The sequence below is a fragment of the Hyla sarda genome, chromosome 2 (genome assembly GCF_029499605.1).
Source record: "Hyla sarda isolate aHylSar1 chromosome 2, aHylSar1.hap1, whole genome shotgun sequence".
In the NCBI taxonomy this organism is placed as follows: Eukaryota; Metazoa; Chordata; class Amphibia; order Anura; family Hylidae; genus Hyla; species Hyla sarda.
The window spans coordinates 236,068,331-236,085,613 of record NC_079190.1 but is presented as its reverse complement, the minus strand read 5'-3'; the positions used below and the strand labels follow the sequence as shown (position 1 = coordinate 236,085,613).

The 17,283-nt window shown below is 42.0% G+C and overlaps 1 protein-coding gene across 1 annotated transcript in view; it reads right to left on the bottom strand.

The window, feature by feature from the left end:
• INTS2 (integrator complex subunit 2) overlaps positions 1-13,984 on the bottom strand; it is a 44,750-nt gene extending 30,766 nt beyond the window's left edge. The window contains exons 1-10 of the mRNA XM_056556698.1: positions 13,692-13,984; positions 13,492-13,600; positions 10,035-10,338; positions 9,754-9,892; positions 9,258-9,360; positions 7,874-7,987; positions 6,057-6,187; positions 5,782-5,955; positions 5,345-5,565; positions 4,301-4,426 (exon numbers count right to left, since the gene is read on the bottom strand). Of these exons, the coding sequence (XP_056412673.1) occupies positions 4,301-4,426; positions 5,345-5,565; positions 5,782-5,955; positions 6,057-6,187; positions 7,874-7,987; positions 9,258-9,360; positions 9,754-9,892; positions 10,035-10,327 (1,301 nt within the window). The 5' untranslated portion in view covers positions 10,328-10,338; positions 13,492-13,600; positions 13,692-13,984. The remainder of the gene's footprint in view (positions 1-4,300; positions 4,427-5,344; positions 5,566-5,781; positions 5,956-6,056; positions 6,188-7,873; positions 7,988-9,257; positions 9,361-9,753; positions 9,893-10,034; positions 10,339-13,491; positions 13,601-13,691) is intronic.
• Between the last annotated feature and the right edge of the window lie 3,299 nt (positions 13,985-17,283).

The following is a 17,283-nucleotide window of genomic DNA, read 5'->3' as shown; positions in this document are numbered from 1 at the left end:
GAGGGGGCTGGATGATGTTGAAGGCCGCAGTGGTCTTCAACCTGCGGACCTCCGGAGGTTTCAAAACTACAACTCCCAGCAAGCCCGGACAGCCGATGGCTGCCCGGGCTCGCTGGGAGTTGTAGTTTTGAAACCTCTGGAGGTCCGCAGGTTGAAGACCACTGCGGGTGGGGGAGTTCACTCGAGTATAAGCCGAGGGGGGTGTTTTCAGCACGAAAAATCGTGCTGAAAAACTCGGCTTATACTTGAGTATATACGGTAGGTTTGCACTATAACTGCATTATGTGCGAAAACATTTAAAAAGAACAGAAGTACACATGCAACAAAAAAGATAAAAAAAATGTAACAATTAATAGTACTGCATGAAGTGATCTAGTGATCTGAAATGCATGATGACGTGAACAAAACACAAACATTTAATGTCGGAAACCCCACTTTAACCCCTTAAGGACACAGAGTTTTTTCCTCATCACCTTCTAAAAATCATAACGCTTTCAATTTTGCACACAGACCCATACGACAGCTTGTTTTTTTGCGCCACCAATTTTACCACAAAATTTACGGTGAAACCAGAAAAAAAATATTTGTGGGGCAAAATTGGGGGAAAAAAACGCATTTTTTTAAAAACTTTTGGGGGCTTCTGATTCTACGCAGTGCACTTTTCGGTAAAAAAATGACACCCTATCTTTATTCTGTAGGTTCATACGGTTACAAGGATATATAATGTATGTAGGTTTTATTTTATTTTACTACTTTAAAAAAAATAATAATAATTATAACTACATGCACCAAAATTAGTATGTGTAAAATTGTCATCATCTGACCCCTATAACTTTTTATTTTTCCATATACGGGGACATATGAGGGCTAATATTTTGCGCCGTGATCTGAATTTTTTTTATTGGTACCACTATTGTTTAGTGTTAATATAGACTATATTGTGCAAATAATAATACTACAAAGTGCAAATGACTATCACATAATGAGCAAATACACAAACGTCTACACCTCAGTGCTGTTAAAGTAGCCAAACACTAACAATGAATACCATACAATGGAAGCGACACACATGCACCGAGCCCCCCCACCTCACCCTCAATAAATAATAAAAAAAATAGTGTAGCACCAAAAATGTATTACCGTATATACTCGAGTATAAGCCGACCCGAGTATAAGCCGAGACCCCTAATTTCAACCCAAAATCCCAGGAAAAGTTATTGACTCGAGTATAAGCCTAGGGTGGGAAATACATCATCCCCCCTGTCATCATCCAGACCCGTCATTAACATCCTCATCATCCCCTTGTCATCATCCCACACATCCCCCCTTCATCATCCCCTTGTCATCATCCCACACATCCCCTTATCATCCCACACATCCCCCCTTCATCATCCCCTTGTCATCATCCCACACATCCCCTTATCATCCCACACATCCCCCCTTCATCATCCCCTTGTAATCATCCCACACCCCCCCCCTTCATCATCCCCACCCCCCTTCATCATCCCCACACCCCCCCCCCCCTTCATCATCCTCTTCTCATCATTCGCCCTCAGTGGTCTTCAACCTGCGGACCTCCAGAGGTTTCACAACTACAACTCCCAGCAAGCCCGGGCAGCCATCGGCTGTCCGGGCTTGCTGGGAGTTGTAGTTTTGAAACCTCCGGAGGTCCGCAGGTTGAAGACCACTGCGGCCTTCAACATGCGGACCTCCAGAGGTTTCAAAACTACAACTCCCAGCAAGCCCGGGCAGCCATCGGCTGTCCGGGCTTGCTGGGAGTTGTAGTTTTGAAACCTCCGGAGGTCCGCAGGTTGAAGACCACTGCGGCCTTCAACATCATCCAGCCCCCTCTCACCCCCTTTACTTCTGAGTACTCACCTCCGCTCGGCGCTGGTCCGGTCCTGCAGGGCTGTCCGGAGAGGAGGTGGTCCGGTGAGGAGGTGGTCCGGGCTGCTATCTTCACCGGGGGCGCCTCTTCTCCGCGCTTCCGGCCCGGAATAGAGGCGTTGCCTTGACAATGACGCATAAGTACGTTGAAAATGAACGCACCTCTGCGTCGTTGTCACGGCAACGTGACTATTCTGAGGCCGGGCCCGAAGCGCTTAGAAGAGGCCTCCCCGGTGAAGATAGCAGCCCGGAACCACTATGCCACCGGACCACCTCCTCTCCGGACAGCCCTGCAGGACCGGACCAGCGCCGAGCGGAGGTGAGTACTCAGAACTAAAGGGGGTGAGAGGGGGCTGGATGATGTTGAAGGCCGCAGTGGTCTTCAACCTGCGGACCTCCGGAGGTTTCAAAACTACAACTCCCAGCAAGCCCGGACAGCCGATGGCTGCCCGGGCTTGCTGGGAGATGTAGTTTTGAAACCTCTGGAAGTCCGCAGGTTGAAGACCACTGCGGGTGGGGGAGTTCACTCGAGTATAAGCCGAGGGGGGTGTTTTCAGCACGAAAAATCGTGCTGAAAAACTCGGCTTATACTCGAGTATATACGGTACCTTTAAGAATTATATAAATAATATATGTGTGGACTTTGTATAAAAGTGTAATAAAGTGTATATATCAACTGGCTTCAGAAAGTTAAACAGATTTGTAAATTACTTCTATTTAAAAATATTAATCCTTTCAATAATTATCAGTCGCTGAAGTTGAGTTGTTTTCTGTCTGGCAACAGTGCTCTCTGCTGACATCTCTGCTTGTCTCGGGAACTGCACAGAGTAGAAGAGGTTTGCTATGGGGATTTGGTTCTAAACTGGGCGGTTCCCGAGACACGTGTCATCAGAGAGCAATTAGACAAAAAAAGAACAACTCAACTTCAGAAGCTCATAAGTACTGAAAGGATTAAGATTTTTTTTATAGAATTTAGTAAAAGTAATTTACAAATCTGTTTAACTTTCTGGAGCCAGTTGATATATAAAAAAAGTTTTTTCCTGGATAACCCCTTTAACAGCACTGAGGTGTAGATGTTTGTGTATTTGTTCATTATGTTATAGTCATTTGCACTTTGTATTATTATTTGCACAATATAGTCTATATTAACACTAGTGCAATATAATTGATGGTCACAACTTTCTTTCAGTACCTTCTCTATGTGCACCTTACAGTATATGCAATATAATGTATGCCCGTACACAGTCTATATTTGTACCAGTACAATACAATTGATGTGTAACTCCTAGAGCACCTTTTTGATATGCACTTAACTACTAGTGTAATATAGTGTATGTCCATGAAGTGCAATATAGCTTTGGTTTACAGTTAACATTGTGTATAGTATTGAAGTGCAATTCTTGTATGGTGTAATATATATGTTTACATTATACACATGCTGCTAGACATAAAATGTCCTTTTGATATTTATTTTGTAAGAGATGTGACACACTATTGTTTTGTGAATTTTTCTACCATTTAATTTTTCATTATATGAATTACTCTCATTTCCATCATGCATACATGTTTTTTATCGGTATTTGTTAGGTGTAAACTTATGTTTCAATAAAAATTTAAATACATTTTGTAAATGGTGGTTATCTATTTTTTTTGGATTATTTTTTTTATGCGATACCACATATGTTTACATATTTTTTTATATGGAATTTCGAAAAAGGGGGGTGATTCAAACCTTTAATATGGAAGGGGTTAATGGGTGTTCTTTTAAACTTTTTATTCAAAATTTTTTTTTTTTTTCTTTCACTTTTATAGTCTCCTTAGGGGACTTTTAGGAGGAATCAGTAGATTCCTCATACAGATCAATGGGGTTCCATAAAACCACATTGATCTGTATGCTGTGCGCTCGGTTGATAAAGCCTGGTTCAGACAGACTCTTCAATCTCAGAGCCAGGAAAGAAGGAGAGGCAAGCCCTCCAGCTCCCATTGGACAACGAGGGAAGGTTTAAATGTCCCTTTAGACACCACTGTCAACGTTGACAGCGGCGATCTAAAGGGTTAATAGCTGGCCGCGGCAATCTCCGCATGTTAACTGGCATTGAGGGGGCGGGCATGATGTAAGCTACAGGAATCAGCTGAGGGTTGGCCAGCATGGTGCGGGCTTGAGTTGGGAGCCTGCGCCATACACAGCTTGCTGTCTCAGGACGAGATGGCTCGTCCTAAGACGGCAACCGGTTAAAAAAAAAAAAATCTATGACATGGGGTATGTCAACAATATGAGAGATTGTTGAGGTTCTATCTATTGATCGAGAGAATGAAATTGCTGCAGATATGCTAGGGATGACCTATCAGTTTCACATCTCAGATTATATTAAGTTAAAATGTGTAAAAGAAAAGCGTTTAGTGCATATCTCACCTTACTAGTGTGGAAAACGCCAGCAACATACAGAAAGAAAGAGAGACGAATCGCACCCCAGCAGGAGTGGCAGGAGGACGGCTGGTCATGAGCTGAAGCACTTGCTCTGCTTCTTCATCTGTTGGCCTAAAATGATAAAAACTAATACTGTAATAAAAGGTTAAAGCCAATGAAAAGCAAGCTGCTTCGGTTGAGGAGTTGGCAATTTCTTAAAAATACCATCATACAGTACCAATATTTTTAGCTTTATTCATGACAGTATTCCATTTAGTTTAAGCATCCATGCCCATACTATTTGTTACATCATAGATACAAAATACTGCTAAGTATAATAGCTCCTCTTACCACTAATGTGTTTGCAAAACCAAGTGAAACTGACCTTACAGTTAAAAGGGGTACTCCGGTGCTCAGCGTTTGGAACAAACTGTTCCGTATGCTGGAGCCGAGAGCTCGTCACATCATAGCCCCGTCCCCTCAATGCAAGTCTATGGGAGGGGGCGTGACGGCTGTCACGCCCCCTCCCATAGACTTACATTGAGGGGGCAGGGCTATGATGTCACGAGCTCCCAGCGCCGGCTCCAGCGTTCGGAACAGTTTGTTCCAAACGCTGAGCAGCAGAGTACCCCTTTAACGTCTATTCACACAGCAGAATTCCCACTTGCGGAATTCCCCCTCAAATTAAATCCCATAAATTTCTATAGGATTCTGCACTCCCATTCAAACTTTTAAATTTCCACTTGCGGAATTCTGCAAGCGGAAATTCAGAAGTATGAATGGGAGTGCGGAATCCCATTGAAGTCTATGGGATTTAATTCCGCAAGTGGGAATTCTGCTGTGTGAATAGACCCTTACACTGCATTTAAACAATGCAAAAACATAGCTGATGGATGAAAAAGTATTAAATACATACAGTTTTTATAAATTGGTCAGCCATGTGGCTAGGAGACACTGGTTGGCATACTTAATAGGACCGAAGCTTGCCCAGTCCTGTGTTACAATATTACAGACAAGCTAACAACAGTGAAAATTGAAAGGGGCATTTACTTTAGGCCGGCGATTCCCATCAAGGCACAATACAGGCGAAGCAGGGCACTGGCTTTGACTACATGTTCCTCTTTCAGTCCACAACATGTAGGTCCTCCATGCTCAATATCTCCTCCCTCTGATATCTGTGGCTTTTTCTCAGTTGGAAGAATTCCCATTAACTCCGAAAGGAGCTGTCTCCTCATCTGCCACAGCACTGAACTGCTGTTTTCTCGTCTTCTCTGGTGAAAATCAGAATGAACATTGTTCGTACAGAGGCAGAAATTAATGGAAAAATATAATTATGCAAAAAATATCTGGTTGTTCTATGGAAATTTTATCATTAAATTTACCAACAGTAGGTTAAATCTACAATAATTATTGTACAGAAAAAATATATAAATCATAATAATATAAAAAATAAATAAAAATACATATCTCTCAAATGGAACTCTTACCAGTTGACCATTGCGGATAAATGTGCCAAACCAGGTCCTAACTTTTGCATTGGTCCCAAGGAGTAGCCCGCTTACGAAGCACACCATGTTACTCACACCATCATCACCAGCTTCATTTTTGGTATGGTCCAATGTCAATGCTACACCAAGCCCTGGAAGGTGACATTCTTCTACCTGTCACAAGTTAAGCACACGCCAAAAACACACTTAAATTTTCTTTGAAGCATGACAACTGTTAGTATAAAGGAAAAAGGAAAACCGCTTAAACTACTTACCACCATGCCTCGTACTTTAAGGGCCTGAGCTGGATTCATTTTGCACAACTGGCGAAGAGCTTCAGTTCTGCGCCTCCCACCAGCACTTTCTTCATCTTGGCGTTCTCCGTTTTTTATCAAGCTCCTACAAACTATAAAAAAAACATAACATATTGATGACATCAATGAGTATTTAATGGTGTTTAGATTTATGTATAAAATATTTCCACAGTTCATAGATACCGGCATGGTCATGCCATGTTCCCACACAGATTTTATAGCCATTTTTTTTCTTAAGCCTCATAAAAAGACCTATATAGACCAAAACCTATTTGGTCAATTTTTTTCAGCAATATTTTGATTGGTCCATTCTTTCAGCCGTAAAACAGTTGTGGCCTAATATACTGTGTATGAACATAGCCTCAAAATGGGTCAACTGTGATTTTGTGGAGGAAACTTTGTAAATGCCAGGGTAAGTTGGCATCTAGTGTTTTTTCAGGTCATATTACTATTAGTGATAATAATTACGTACTCAAGGTTATGCTCACTCATAACAAACACATAATTTACAATTAAATATTATTCATCTTGTGTAAAAAATATCCTACCATTTTCTATGTAGAGCAACTATGCAGACCTACATGTATCTACACAAGCTTTTTGTTTAGTCTAATCCTGCAGTCATGCGTTACTCTACTCCCTGTGTTACCTCTTACTGTATGTAAAGTGTTACATGGAAAACAGTAACACAAAACTGCAAAGCATTCAGACATAAGAGTTCCTCTGTTTTTTCCATAAACATTACAAGCATTAATACAAAGTGTTTAGATCCACTTAGCCAGGTTTGCATATACTATAATAATTCATATATATATGATCACAGATTCCACAGTGTTGTACACTTAAATTGGTCCCTGTCCCCATTTGAGCTCACAATCTAAACTTTTCAAAATGTTTTGAAGTGTGGGAGGAAACCCATGCAAACATGGAGAGAACATCACAGACTTGAGATCATACACCAAGTCTGTTAAAGGGGTACTCCGGTGGAAAATTTGGAACACAGAGCTCTCTGCTGACATCACGAGCACAGTGCTCTCTGCTGACCCCTTTGTCCATTTAAGAACTGTGCAGAGTAGGAGAAAATCCCCATATCAAACATATGCTGCTCTGGACAGTTCCTAAAATGGACAGAGATGTCAGCAGAGAGCACTGTGCTTGTGATGTCAGCAGAGAACTCTGTGTTCCAAAAAGAAAAGAATTTCCACTGTAGTAATCAGCAGTTAATAAGTACTGGAAGGATCAACATTTTTTAATAGAAGTAATTTACAAATCTGTTTAACTTTCTGGCACCAGTTGATTTAATAAAAAAATAAAAAATAAAGTTTTCCACCGGAGTACCCCTTTGATATCAATGAGTTTGGCCAGCTTGAATATTGATTCTGAATACAGCAGTTTTCTTGCTGACCATTAGATGGCACTAATAACATGAAAGTTAGTGGTTCCACAGATATCACACACACAGTGATCCAAACAAATGAGTATAAAAACTTATAATGGAATACATATACACACAAAAGTAACCTATGGTTCTATAGGAAAACCATTAGAAATTATATTTCAAATGAGACAGGGATCTAAACATAAGCGGTGTATTTGGCTTTTATCACATTATTTTTGTGAAACATGTAAATACACCATTAACAAACACCATTGCAATCCAGAGTTTTGAACATTTGCAGCACATTCCAGAGAACTCTATAGGAAGCTGAAAGTGAAGGTGAAAGAGAGACCAACAAAGATGAAATAAAGTCTGACGTCTGCAGTGATAAATAGCTCACCTTCATTAAAACTGTCCGGAACATTTGCAACCAGCAAACAAAGGAACCAGGCCCCATTGCGAACATGGAGGAGAGCTTCAGCCATGTCAATGATCGGCAGAAGCGTGTGCAATTCTATGCAAAGGAACAGCAAAATAGCAAACATACTGTTAGATTTAATGGGCATAAAAGAAAATATTCTGTCTTATAATAAAAGAAGCCTGGAGATGGGCATCCGGGGAAGGAGTTTGAATAAAGGTACACACAACCTCTTTCTACACAATACATAGCAACTCGCCTTTCCAACAATGCACTAGATAAGATGCTTAAAGGGTTGGTGTCATTTCTAAAAAAATAAAAATGTTCATGTGTAGATCACACTAGGTCTCAGTCCTGAGATCCGCTGCCACCACCAGCAATAGCCAGCTGAAGTGCGCAGCAGCACTCTTTACTCCCTGGCCAGCTGCCCAATCCTACTCTTTTACTTCAGTCCATAGACTAATCCATGGGCGGAAGCTGTCATGTTTGCATGGAAGCGGAAGCCCAGTGGTGCCGCAGAATCGCGATTTCGGTGATCGGCTCGTGCGCCGATAGGTGGAGATACACATAAATAGCAAGTCTGGTGACTGAAAAATACCTCCTGACGAAGTGGGGAGACCCACAAAACGACGTCCGTTGAGGGTTCACGGGGTCCCTGGATGGCCACTGGAAGTATGCCTGCTATAGGTAATGTAATAGCTTGATGTTTCTCATTTTTCAATATTGTGTATTTATGTATTGAGGACATTACTAGAGATGAGCGAACTTGCAGTAAATTCGATTCGTCACGAACTTCTCGGCTCGGCAGTTGATGACTTATCCTTGTGACGACTCGAATTTACTGTAAGTTTGCTCATCTCTAGACATTACCATCATTTTGCTGTATGGAGGATTTATTAGCTATTTGGCATACTCCATTATTGTATTTGATGTGACCAGGGATCCCATGCAATTTTTGGGGTACATGTATTTTATGGGTTAGGGGTGTCTGTCCAGTTGTATTTTGTTTTTTCTATGCTTGTGCTATAATAAAGTTTATTGATTTTTGATATTATATGGTGGTGACAATTATAGGTGTATATACTGTGAGTATCTATTGTTACCAGGTATATGATTCATGCTAGATAATTTTCCTAGGAGGATTGTAGGTGTTACATAGACCAATCCAGTAAGAGAAAATCTGAATTAATTGACAGCTGGGGAGTGAGGCTAGCTGCCGTGCACTTCGGCTGGCTTTTACTCACGATTGCATCTCCGGAATGTGTCTGGACTACATGTCAAAACTTTTTAAAAATGACAGTAACACTTCCAAAGATTCTAGTATTTCAAAGGTGTCATAGAATACATGTGCAAGATAATGCCATACCAGCTTGTAAAATACAGAGTACATCTGCAGCTTCCTCCATGTGCACAGGGCTTTCAAAGAGCTCAGATGACTTCAGAAAATATTCACCATTAGAATCTGCAACCTATTATAAAAAAAAAAAAAAAAAAAAAAACATCAGAATACATTGTATCAGAATACACTAAAACTACACTGAACGTAAACTGTGCTTTAGAATATAAATGTCAAATGTCTAGTTAAAAAACAACACCCATTGCCCTAGAGCAGTGGTCTTCAACCTGCGGACCTCCAGATGTTGCAAAACTACAACTCCCAGCATGCCCGGACAGCCATCGGCTGTCCGGGCATGCTGGGAGTTGTAGTTTTGAAACATCTGGAGGTCCGCAGGTTGAAGACCATTGCCCTAGAGCTAAGAAAATCTGCAGAAAGGACACAGCATGAATTCAGGCTGAAAAGTAATGACATTATTTATCAATGTTACTAGTAACGTCTATAACAAGACAGTGGAAATCCATACCTTATTTATTATTGCCAACAGCTCACTAAGTACTAGTCGTAACCGACGAGGAGAATCACTGTGCTCAAATTCCAATGTCAGGCCATGCTGAAGTTGTGACACCAAGATACTTTCTCCAGTACTTCCCCCTAGCTTATGCCTATGAAGAAGAATACGGCAGTCACAAGCACATTACAAACTAATCGGAATTCTACTCTTTTGTACAGGAAAAACATTTTTTTTTGTAAATGCATCTGATTGAAAAAACAAAAAACCAAAAAAAATTCAAACACATAACATACCTTAATTGTTGTTCTTTGTTGGCATCCTGCTCTAATGCGTGGAAATCTACAGAGAGCAAGGCCACAATAGAGTTAACTGCCTCCACTCCTGATAGAAGCCGCAGAAGCAGCTTTTTGTCCTGAGCCCAGCTTTGGCTCTGGTCTGCCGGAGCACACAAGGCCATGCGGACCAGACATGGTAGCAGAAGTCTCAATTCTGGATCACTCAGAGCTGCCAACCGGACCACATCCACTTTTTGCATTGCTTCAAAGGCATATGGGCTGACATACTGCAGACATGAACTCTCACCCATGGTACCGACTCCTGAAAAATAAAAGAACACTTTTAAACTACTTAAATTGGTCATGCCTTTCACTACACAGTCCACTGGTGTAAAGAAGACTAAATGTAGTCACAGACAATGTTTGGCCCAATAAAGTATATAGCTAAATCACAGTATACTACAGAATACCGTAGATGATTGTTTTCAGACATATACCCATGATGGAGTATCCAGTCAAGTACCCATGTAATATTTAATTTATTTTTAATTTTTTACAAGGGTTGCCAAGGCATACTCTGCCACTCAATATGACATAATGGGTTACCGTATATACTCGAGTATAAGCCGAGTTTTTCAGCACGATTTTTTGTGCTGAAAACGCCCCCCTTGGCTTATACTCGAGTGAACTCTCCGCCTGTCAATCCCATCATCAGTGGTCTTCAACCTGCGGACCTCCAGATGTTGCAAAACTAAGACTCCCAGCAAGCCCGGACAGCCATCGGCTGTCCGGGCATGCTGGGTGTTGTAGTTTTGAAACCTCTGGAGGTCCGCAGGTTGAAGACCACTGCGGCCTTTGTCATCATCCAGCCCCCCCCCCCCCCCTTTTGTTCTGTACTCACCTCCCCTCGGCAGGAAGTTAGGGTGAGCTGGTCCGGGCCATCTATGCTGCAGGGACCGTCCAGTGGGGATGGTTAGTCGTTGCGGGCTGTCCATCTTCACTGGGGGTGGCCTCTTCTTTGCGCTTCATGCCCGGCCCCGGAGTAGAGACGTTGCCTTGACGACGACGCACAGGGACGTTCACGCGCAACGTCCCTGTGCGTCGTCGTCAAGGCAACGTCACTACTCCGGGCCCGAAGCGCGGAGAAGAGGCCCCCCCCGGTGAAAGTGGACAGCCTGCAACGACTAACCATCCCCACCGGACGGTCCCTGCAGCATAGATGGCCCGGACCAGCTCACCCTAACTTCCCTCCGAGGGGAGGTGAGTACAAAACAAAGGGGGGAGGGGGGGGGCTGGATGATGACGAAGGCCGCAGTGGTCTTCAACCTGCAGAGCTCCAGAGGTTTCAAAACGACAACTCCCAGCATGCCTGGACAGCCGATGGCTGTCCGGGCATGCTGGGAGTTGTAGTTTTGCAACATCTGGAGGTCCGCAGGTTGAAGACCACTGATGAAGGGATTGACAGGTGGTGATGATGAAGGGGGGGGATGATGCATTTCCCACCCTAGGCTTATAGTCAAGTCAATAACTTTTCCTGGGTTTTTGGGGTAAAATTAGGGGCTTCGGCTTATACTCGAGTATATACGGTACCTCTACTACCCAGGGAGTATCATGCACATATCTCCATAAATAGAACAGTACCTATGCACAGTACTAGGTGGGCACTAGATGCTTGCCAAAGCGAATCAGCCACCCAGCATGCAGTTGCAACTCCATGCTCACTATCAGAATTTATGGGAGAATATGCCGGGACAATGGGAGAGATTTATCAGAACCTGTGCAAAGTAAAAGTGGAGCAGTTGCCCATAGTAACCAGATTGCGCCTTTAATTTTTATAGAGGTCTCTGAAAAATAAAAGAAGCAATCCGTTTTGTTGCTACGGGGCAATTGCTCCACTTTTCCTTTGCACAGGTATTGATAAATCTCCCCAATGTCTTTAAAACTTCAACCTAAGCTAAGTGTTCAGCACTTGTATAGTTACGTGGGAGGTTTCAGATTACAGATGGAATTTTCCCCCAGAGGTACTAAAAACAGCACTTTGAGAGGACCGCTCAACAAGATATGCAGCATCAGAATGCCTGCATACCTCCATTTACTCTGTAGGATGCATAAGTATTGTAGAAAAGGAGCGGTGTGAAAAGCTGTGAACGCACAGATTGAAGAATTTCTACAAGACTACAACTATGATGCTGCAATTCTCCCTAAGCCATTCTAATGATAAATGCTAAAAGATATTGAAGGTTCCCATTATTGGAGTAACACGGAATCATTGGCTTGACTTTTTTCCCAGCCAATCCACAGTAAGGGCCGACGGAAACTCTGCAAGGAATTTCCTTGTTGAATTACTCTCTTAAATGTGGATTCTGCAAATATGCAAAGGATTCAAAAATAAGAGCCGAAATTCCAAGTTCCACTGACAAATGGGCTTCCACTGGAGGATTCTGCCACCCAAAAATTCCACATTCGCAATAATATTTCCAAAGTGTGTACAGAGCAGTAGGGGGGGGGGGGGGGGTCATTCTATAAGGGTAGTCCTGGTAGACCTAAAATCAAAGCTGTCACCCTACAAAAGTCAGTGTATAACTTGAACCTCATACAGCACACATGTCAGCACAATATTGCTTTGCTTATGTTGACTAGTCACGCCAATACATGGCTCTATAAATAGGATTCCCTTTAGGCAGGGGTCAAGTCCTGGGAAAAAAAAGAGTGGGAACTCACCCACGATTTTCACTTAAAGGGGTACTCCGCCCCTAGACATCTTATCCCCTATCCAAAGGAGGGGATAAGATGTCTGATTGCGGTGGTCCCGCCGTTGGGGACCCACGTGTTCTCCCTGTTGCACTCGGCATTCGTTTAGAGCGTTGGGTGCAGAGCCGGAGGCTCGTCATGTCACAGCCACAGCACCTCAATGCAAGGCTATAGGAGGGGGCATGACGGCCATCAAGCCCACTACAATAGACTTGCATTAAGGGGGCATGGCCGTGATGTCACAAGCTTCTGCCCCCCCTTCGCCAGTCATTCAGTGAAGTTCCCTCTGTGCATCGGATGTCTGGGGTGCCACAGCCAAGATCGCTGGGGTCCCCAGTGGCAGGACCCCTGGGATAAGATGTCTAGGGGCGGAATACCCCTTTATGGACTGGTCCTGCAGGACTCCTGCTAATAGGAACTGCGTTCCTGCTGTGGAAAAAGTGCAGGAACTCAGTTCCCATGAGTTCCTGCAAGACTTGAGCCCTGCCTTTAGGTACATCATAACCATACAGCATCTTCTACATTGTCAGCAATGTAATAGATTTCCCCACATTAATAGGAATGTGTCATAAGGCTCAATACCATCACTCGTGTAATATACCACATAATAAAAAACCAGGATGGGCAGACTGGTTACTGACTGGTGATCACATCTGTCATACACCTGTCTGTGCTTTAGAATACAGATCAGATCTTATTAATACCTGTCCCTATAAATACTCACAATCGGATGTCAGATGTGCGCTCTGCTGATGACAATAATGATGCCAGAGACTGCATGAACCAGAAAGCCTTGTGGGATATTTTCTTATTGTTTAAGTTAAATGTTTAATCTAGAAAAAGTAGAAAAAAAATACAATATAAAGAAATCACACACATAATAGAACTCCACTCGTCTATGGGCCATACTATACACACAGGTACCTGATAGGGTGTAGATCACGTGAGCTCTGTCCGGTCCCTGCCTTAGACCGGGGATGTGAAGGAACACTTAGTTCTCGTTCACTACAGTACACAGCAGTGAGGAAGTCTTATGTGTGGGACAGTGAATACAACCCCCGATACACATCTTGGAGGAGCGCTGCTACATTAATGCTGGACACATAAGATGCTATGGTCACTAAAGGATAACTGAGGTACAATACAGCCCGGAACCTGTGACCATGGGATGAATGTGCGCCAAGGGACCGGAAGTAGATAGCAGTCACAGCCGTACACTTCCCCGAAGAGCTTAGTCCCGCCCATCGTTCTTCCAACCATCAGAGACCTTAGCGTCGCAAGCCAATAGCAGAAGGTTTCTGAAATGTGTGTACTCTGTAAGGCAGGCTGTGATTGGCCGGCTGTACCGTCTCCATGCCGGTGTGAGGTGAGATTTCCGAACCCATGCAAAAGTCGAACCGCTCGAGCGGTTCGACTTTTGCATGAGTTCGGAAATCTCACCTCACGACGGATATATACAGAATACTGGGTTCTTTGTATAAGGATAGGCGAATGTCTGTGAGCACAGTGAACGGGCTCATGTGCTTGCTATCAGCTGAACTGTGTGTGTGTGTGTGTGTGTGTATGTATATATATATATATATATATATATATATATATATATATATATATATATTTATATTTATGGAGATGAGAGGATTATTATTCAGGGACTGCTAAGGGAACATACTAAATGCATAAGGGAATGATGGCCTGCAGTACTCGGCACTATCACAAGGTGGCAGTACACTTTTTACACACGTACACATCCACTTGGGATAACACAAAAAAAAAAACACAAAAAACTTCCCCCTTATTCTTCACTCCCAAGATGCAGTTTTCCTCCTGTAGAAGTGTATGGGAGGAAAAACAATTTTCCTTTGTAATGACATCACTTATTTTACCATAAAATGTACGGCGCAACCAAACAAATATTATTTATGTGGGAAAATTGAAAAGAAAACCGCAATTTAGCAAATTTTGGAAGGTTATGTTTTCACGCTGTACATTTTCCGGTAAAATGACATGTTTTCTTTATTCTGTGGGTCAATACGATTAAAATGTTACCCATGTTATATGCTTTTCTATAATTGTACCGCTTAAATAAAAATCTCAAACCATTTTAGCAAAATTAGTATGTTTGAAATTGCCCTATTTTGACCACCTATAACTTTCTCATTTTCCCGTATATGGGGCGGTATGAGGGCTCATTTTTTGCGCCATGATCTGTAGTTTTTATCAGTACCACTTTTGCTTAGGTTTAACTTTGTATTCATTTTTTAGAAAACATTTTTTGGAATAAAATGTGACAAAAAAAGCAGCAATTTTGGACTTTTAAATTTTTTTTTACATTTACGCCGTTCACCGTATGGGATGATTAACAAAATATTTTATTAGTTCAGACTTTTATACATGCGGTGATACCAAATATGTGTATTAATTATTTTTATTACGCTTTTTGGGGGTAAAATGGGAAAAACAAACGTTTTATTTTTTTATTGGGGGAGGGGATTTTTCTCATTTTTTTACTTCTTTTATTTGACATTTATTAACTTTTTTTTTTTTTACACTTTTTATGTCCCCATAGGGGACTATTCATTGCAATGAGTTGATTGCTAATACTGTTCTTCTGCTCTGGTCTGCTCTATCTCAGATCAGAGCAGAAGACCCCGGGAGACGGCCAGATCCAGCTGAGGGGACCTCCGGCCGCCATGCTGGATGATCGGATCCCCGCGGCAGCGCTTGCGGGCGATCCGATCATCCATGCAAAGTACCACACTGCTGCAAATGCCATGATCTGTATTGATCACAGCATCTGAGGGGTTAATGGCGGACATCGGCGCGATCGCGGATGTCCGCCATTACTGGCGGGTCCCTGGCTGCTGATAGCTGGTGCTCACGATCATGGTGGTGCGTAAATGTACATCATGGTGTACATACCACGTCACCATGACATATATTTACGTCCATTGTCATTAAGGGGTTAAAATATAACCTTAATGAACCCACATGGTGAATGGCATAAATATAAAAATAAAGTTCCCAAAGTCCAGAGTTGCTGATTTTTTGTCACTTCATATACTGATCAAAAGGCCTGTCTAAATAAAAATAGTACCAATAAAAACTACAGATCATGGCACAAAAAAATGACCCTAATACTGCCCTGTATACGGAGGAATGAAAGTGTTATAGGTGTTAGAAGAGGACATTTTTAGGCATTGTCTTACAAAAAAAAATCTACATAAAAGTAGTAAACTAAAATTTATATAAATGTATTGTTGTAATCGTATTGACCTATAAAATTAAGATAACATGTAATTTTAATTGTAAAGTGCGCTGCGTAGACACGAAATATGTATTTTTAGAATTTTAAATTCGTCCAACAAAATTTTTTGGGGCCTTGCCTCAGATTTGGTGGTTAAATTACTAATGTCATTACAAACTAAATTTGGTGCTGCATAAAACAGGCCCTATAGGTGGGAAATTTACAAAGTTATGGATTACAAAAGGCAAGAAGGAAAAAAATGAAATGCAAAAATGAAAATCCAGTCAAATCTGAAAGCATACCTGTCATATCCCACAAAAGTTATATTACTCAGAACCTAATCCTGATCATGTAAATATCATTTTTATTTGTCTAGCACCTACATTTCTCACAGATACCTTCTATCTGTTGCTCACTTGGTTTGTCATTCTGTGCTTTAGAGGGGGCGTGTCCGCACTCTGCATGACTCATCTGAATCCCTGAGTGCTGGGTCTCTTCATCCAATCACTGCAGGCTGCTCTTTAACTCCTTCGCCTCCCCCTTTCCATGCTGCAGTCTGATAGGACAGGCAGCAGGGTGCTTGCCCAACCTTCACCTACAGGATTTTGTCCTTGCCTGTGTTTCAGCTGGGACAAAGATGATGCTGCAGCCAGATAGGATTGTGTTCTGGATGGTATGGAGTGTTTTTTGAAAACCATGATTTCTGTAAAAAGGAAATCATTTTTTTATGAAGTTTATTAGAAATGTTTTGTCAAGATGTACAAATTCAAATATTTTAAATCTGACACAGTGCCCAGGTGTTATGTTATAAAGCAGGAGAAGCTGAGCAGAGTAATATATAGATTTGTAGGAACATTTCCAGGATAACTAATAATTTATTCACATACATCTTTGCTCCATCTGTCCTAAGTAGTCAAGGGGCAGTCCTACTCTGTGATTGACAGCTCTCTATATTTACACTTATACACTGATAGATGTCAATCACTGAGTAAAATTGCCTACATGGGGCATGGAACATCTTAGCTATGAGGAACGATTAAAGGAGTTACAATTGTTTAGTCTTGAGAAGAGACGTTTAAGGGGGGATATGATAAACGTATATAAGTATATAAATGGCCCATACAAAAAATATGGAGAAAAACTGTTCCAGGTTAAACCCCCCCCAAAGGACGAGGGGGCACTCCCTCCGTCTGGAGAAGAAAAGGTTTAGTCTAAAGGGGCGACACGCCTTCTTTACCGTGAGGACTGTGAATTTATGGAACGGTCTACCTC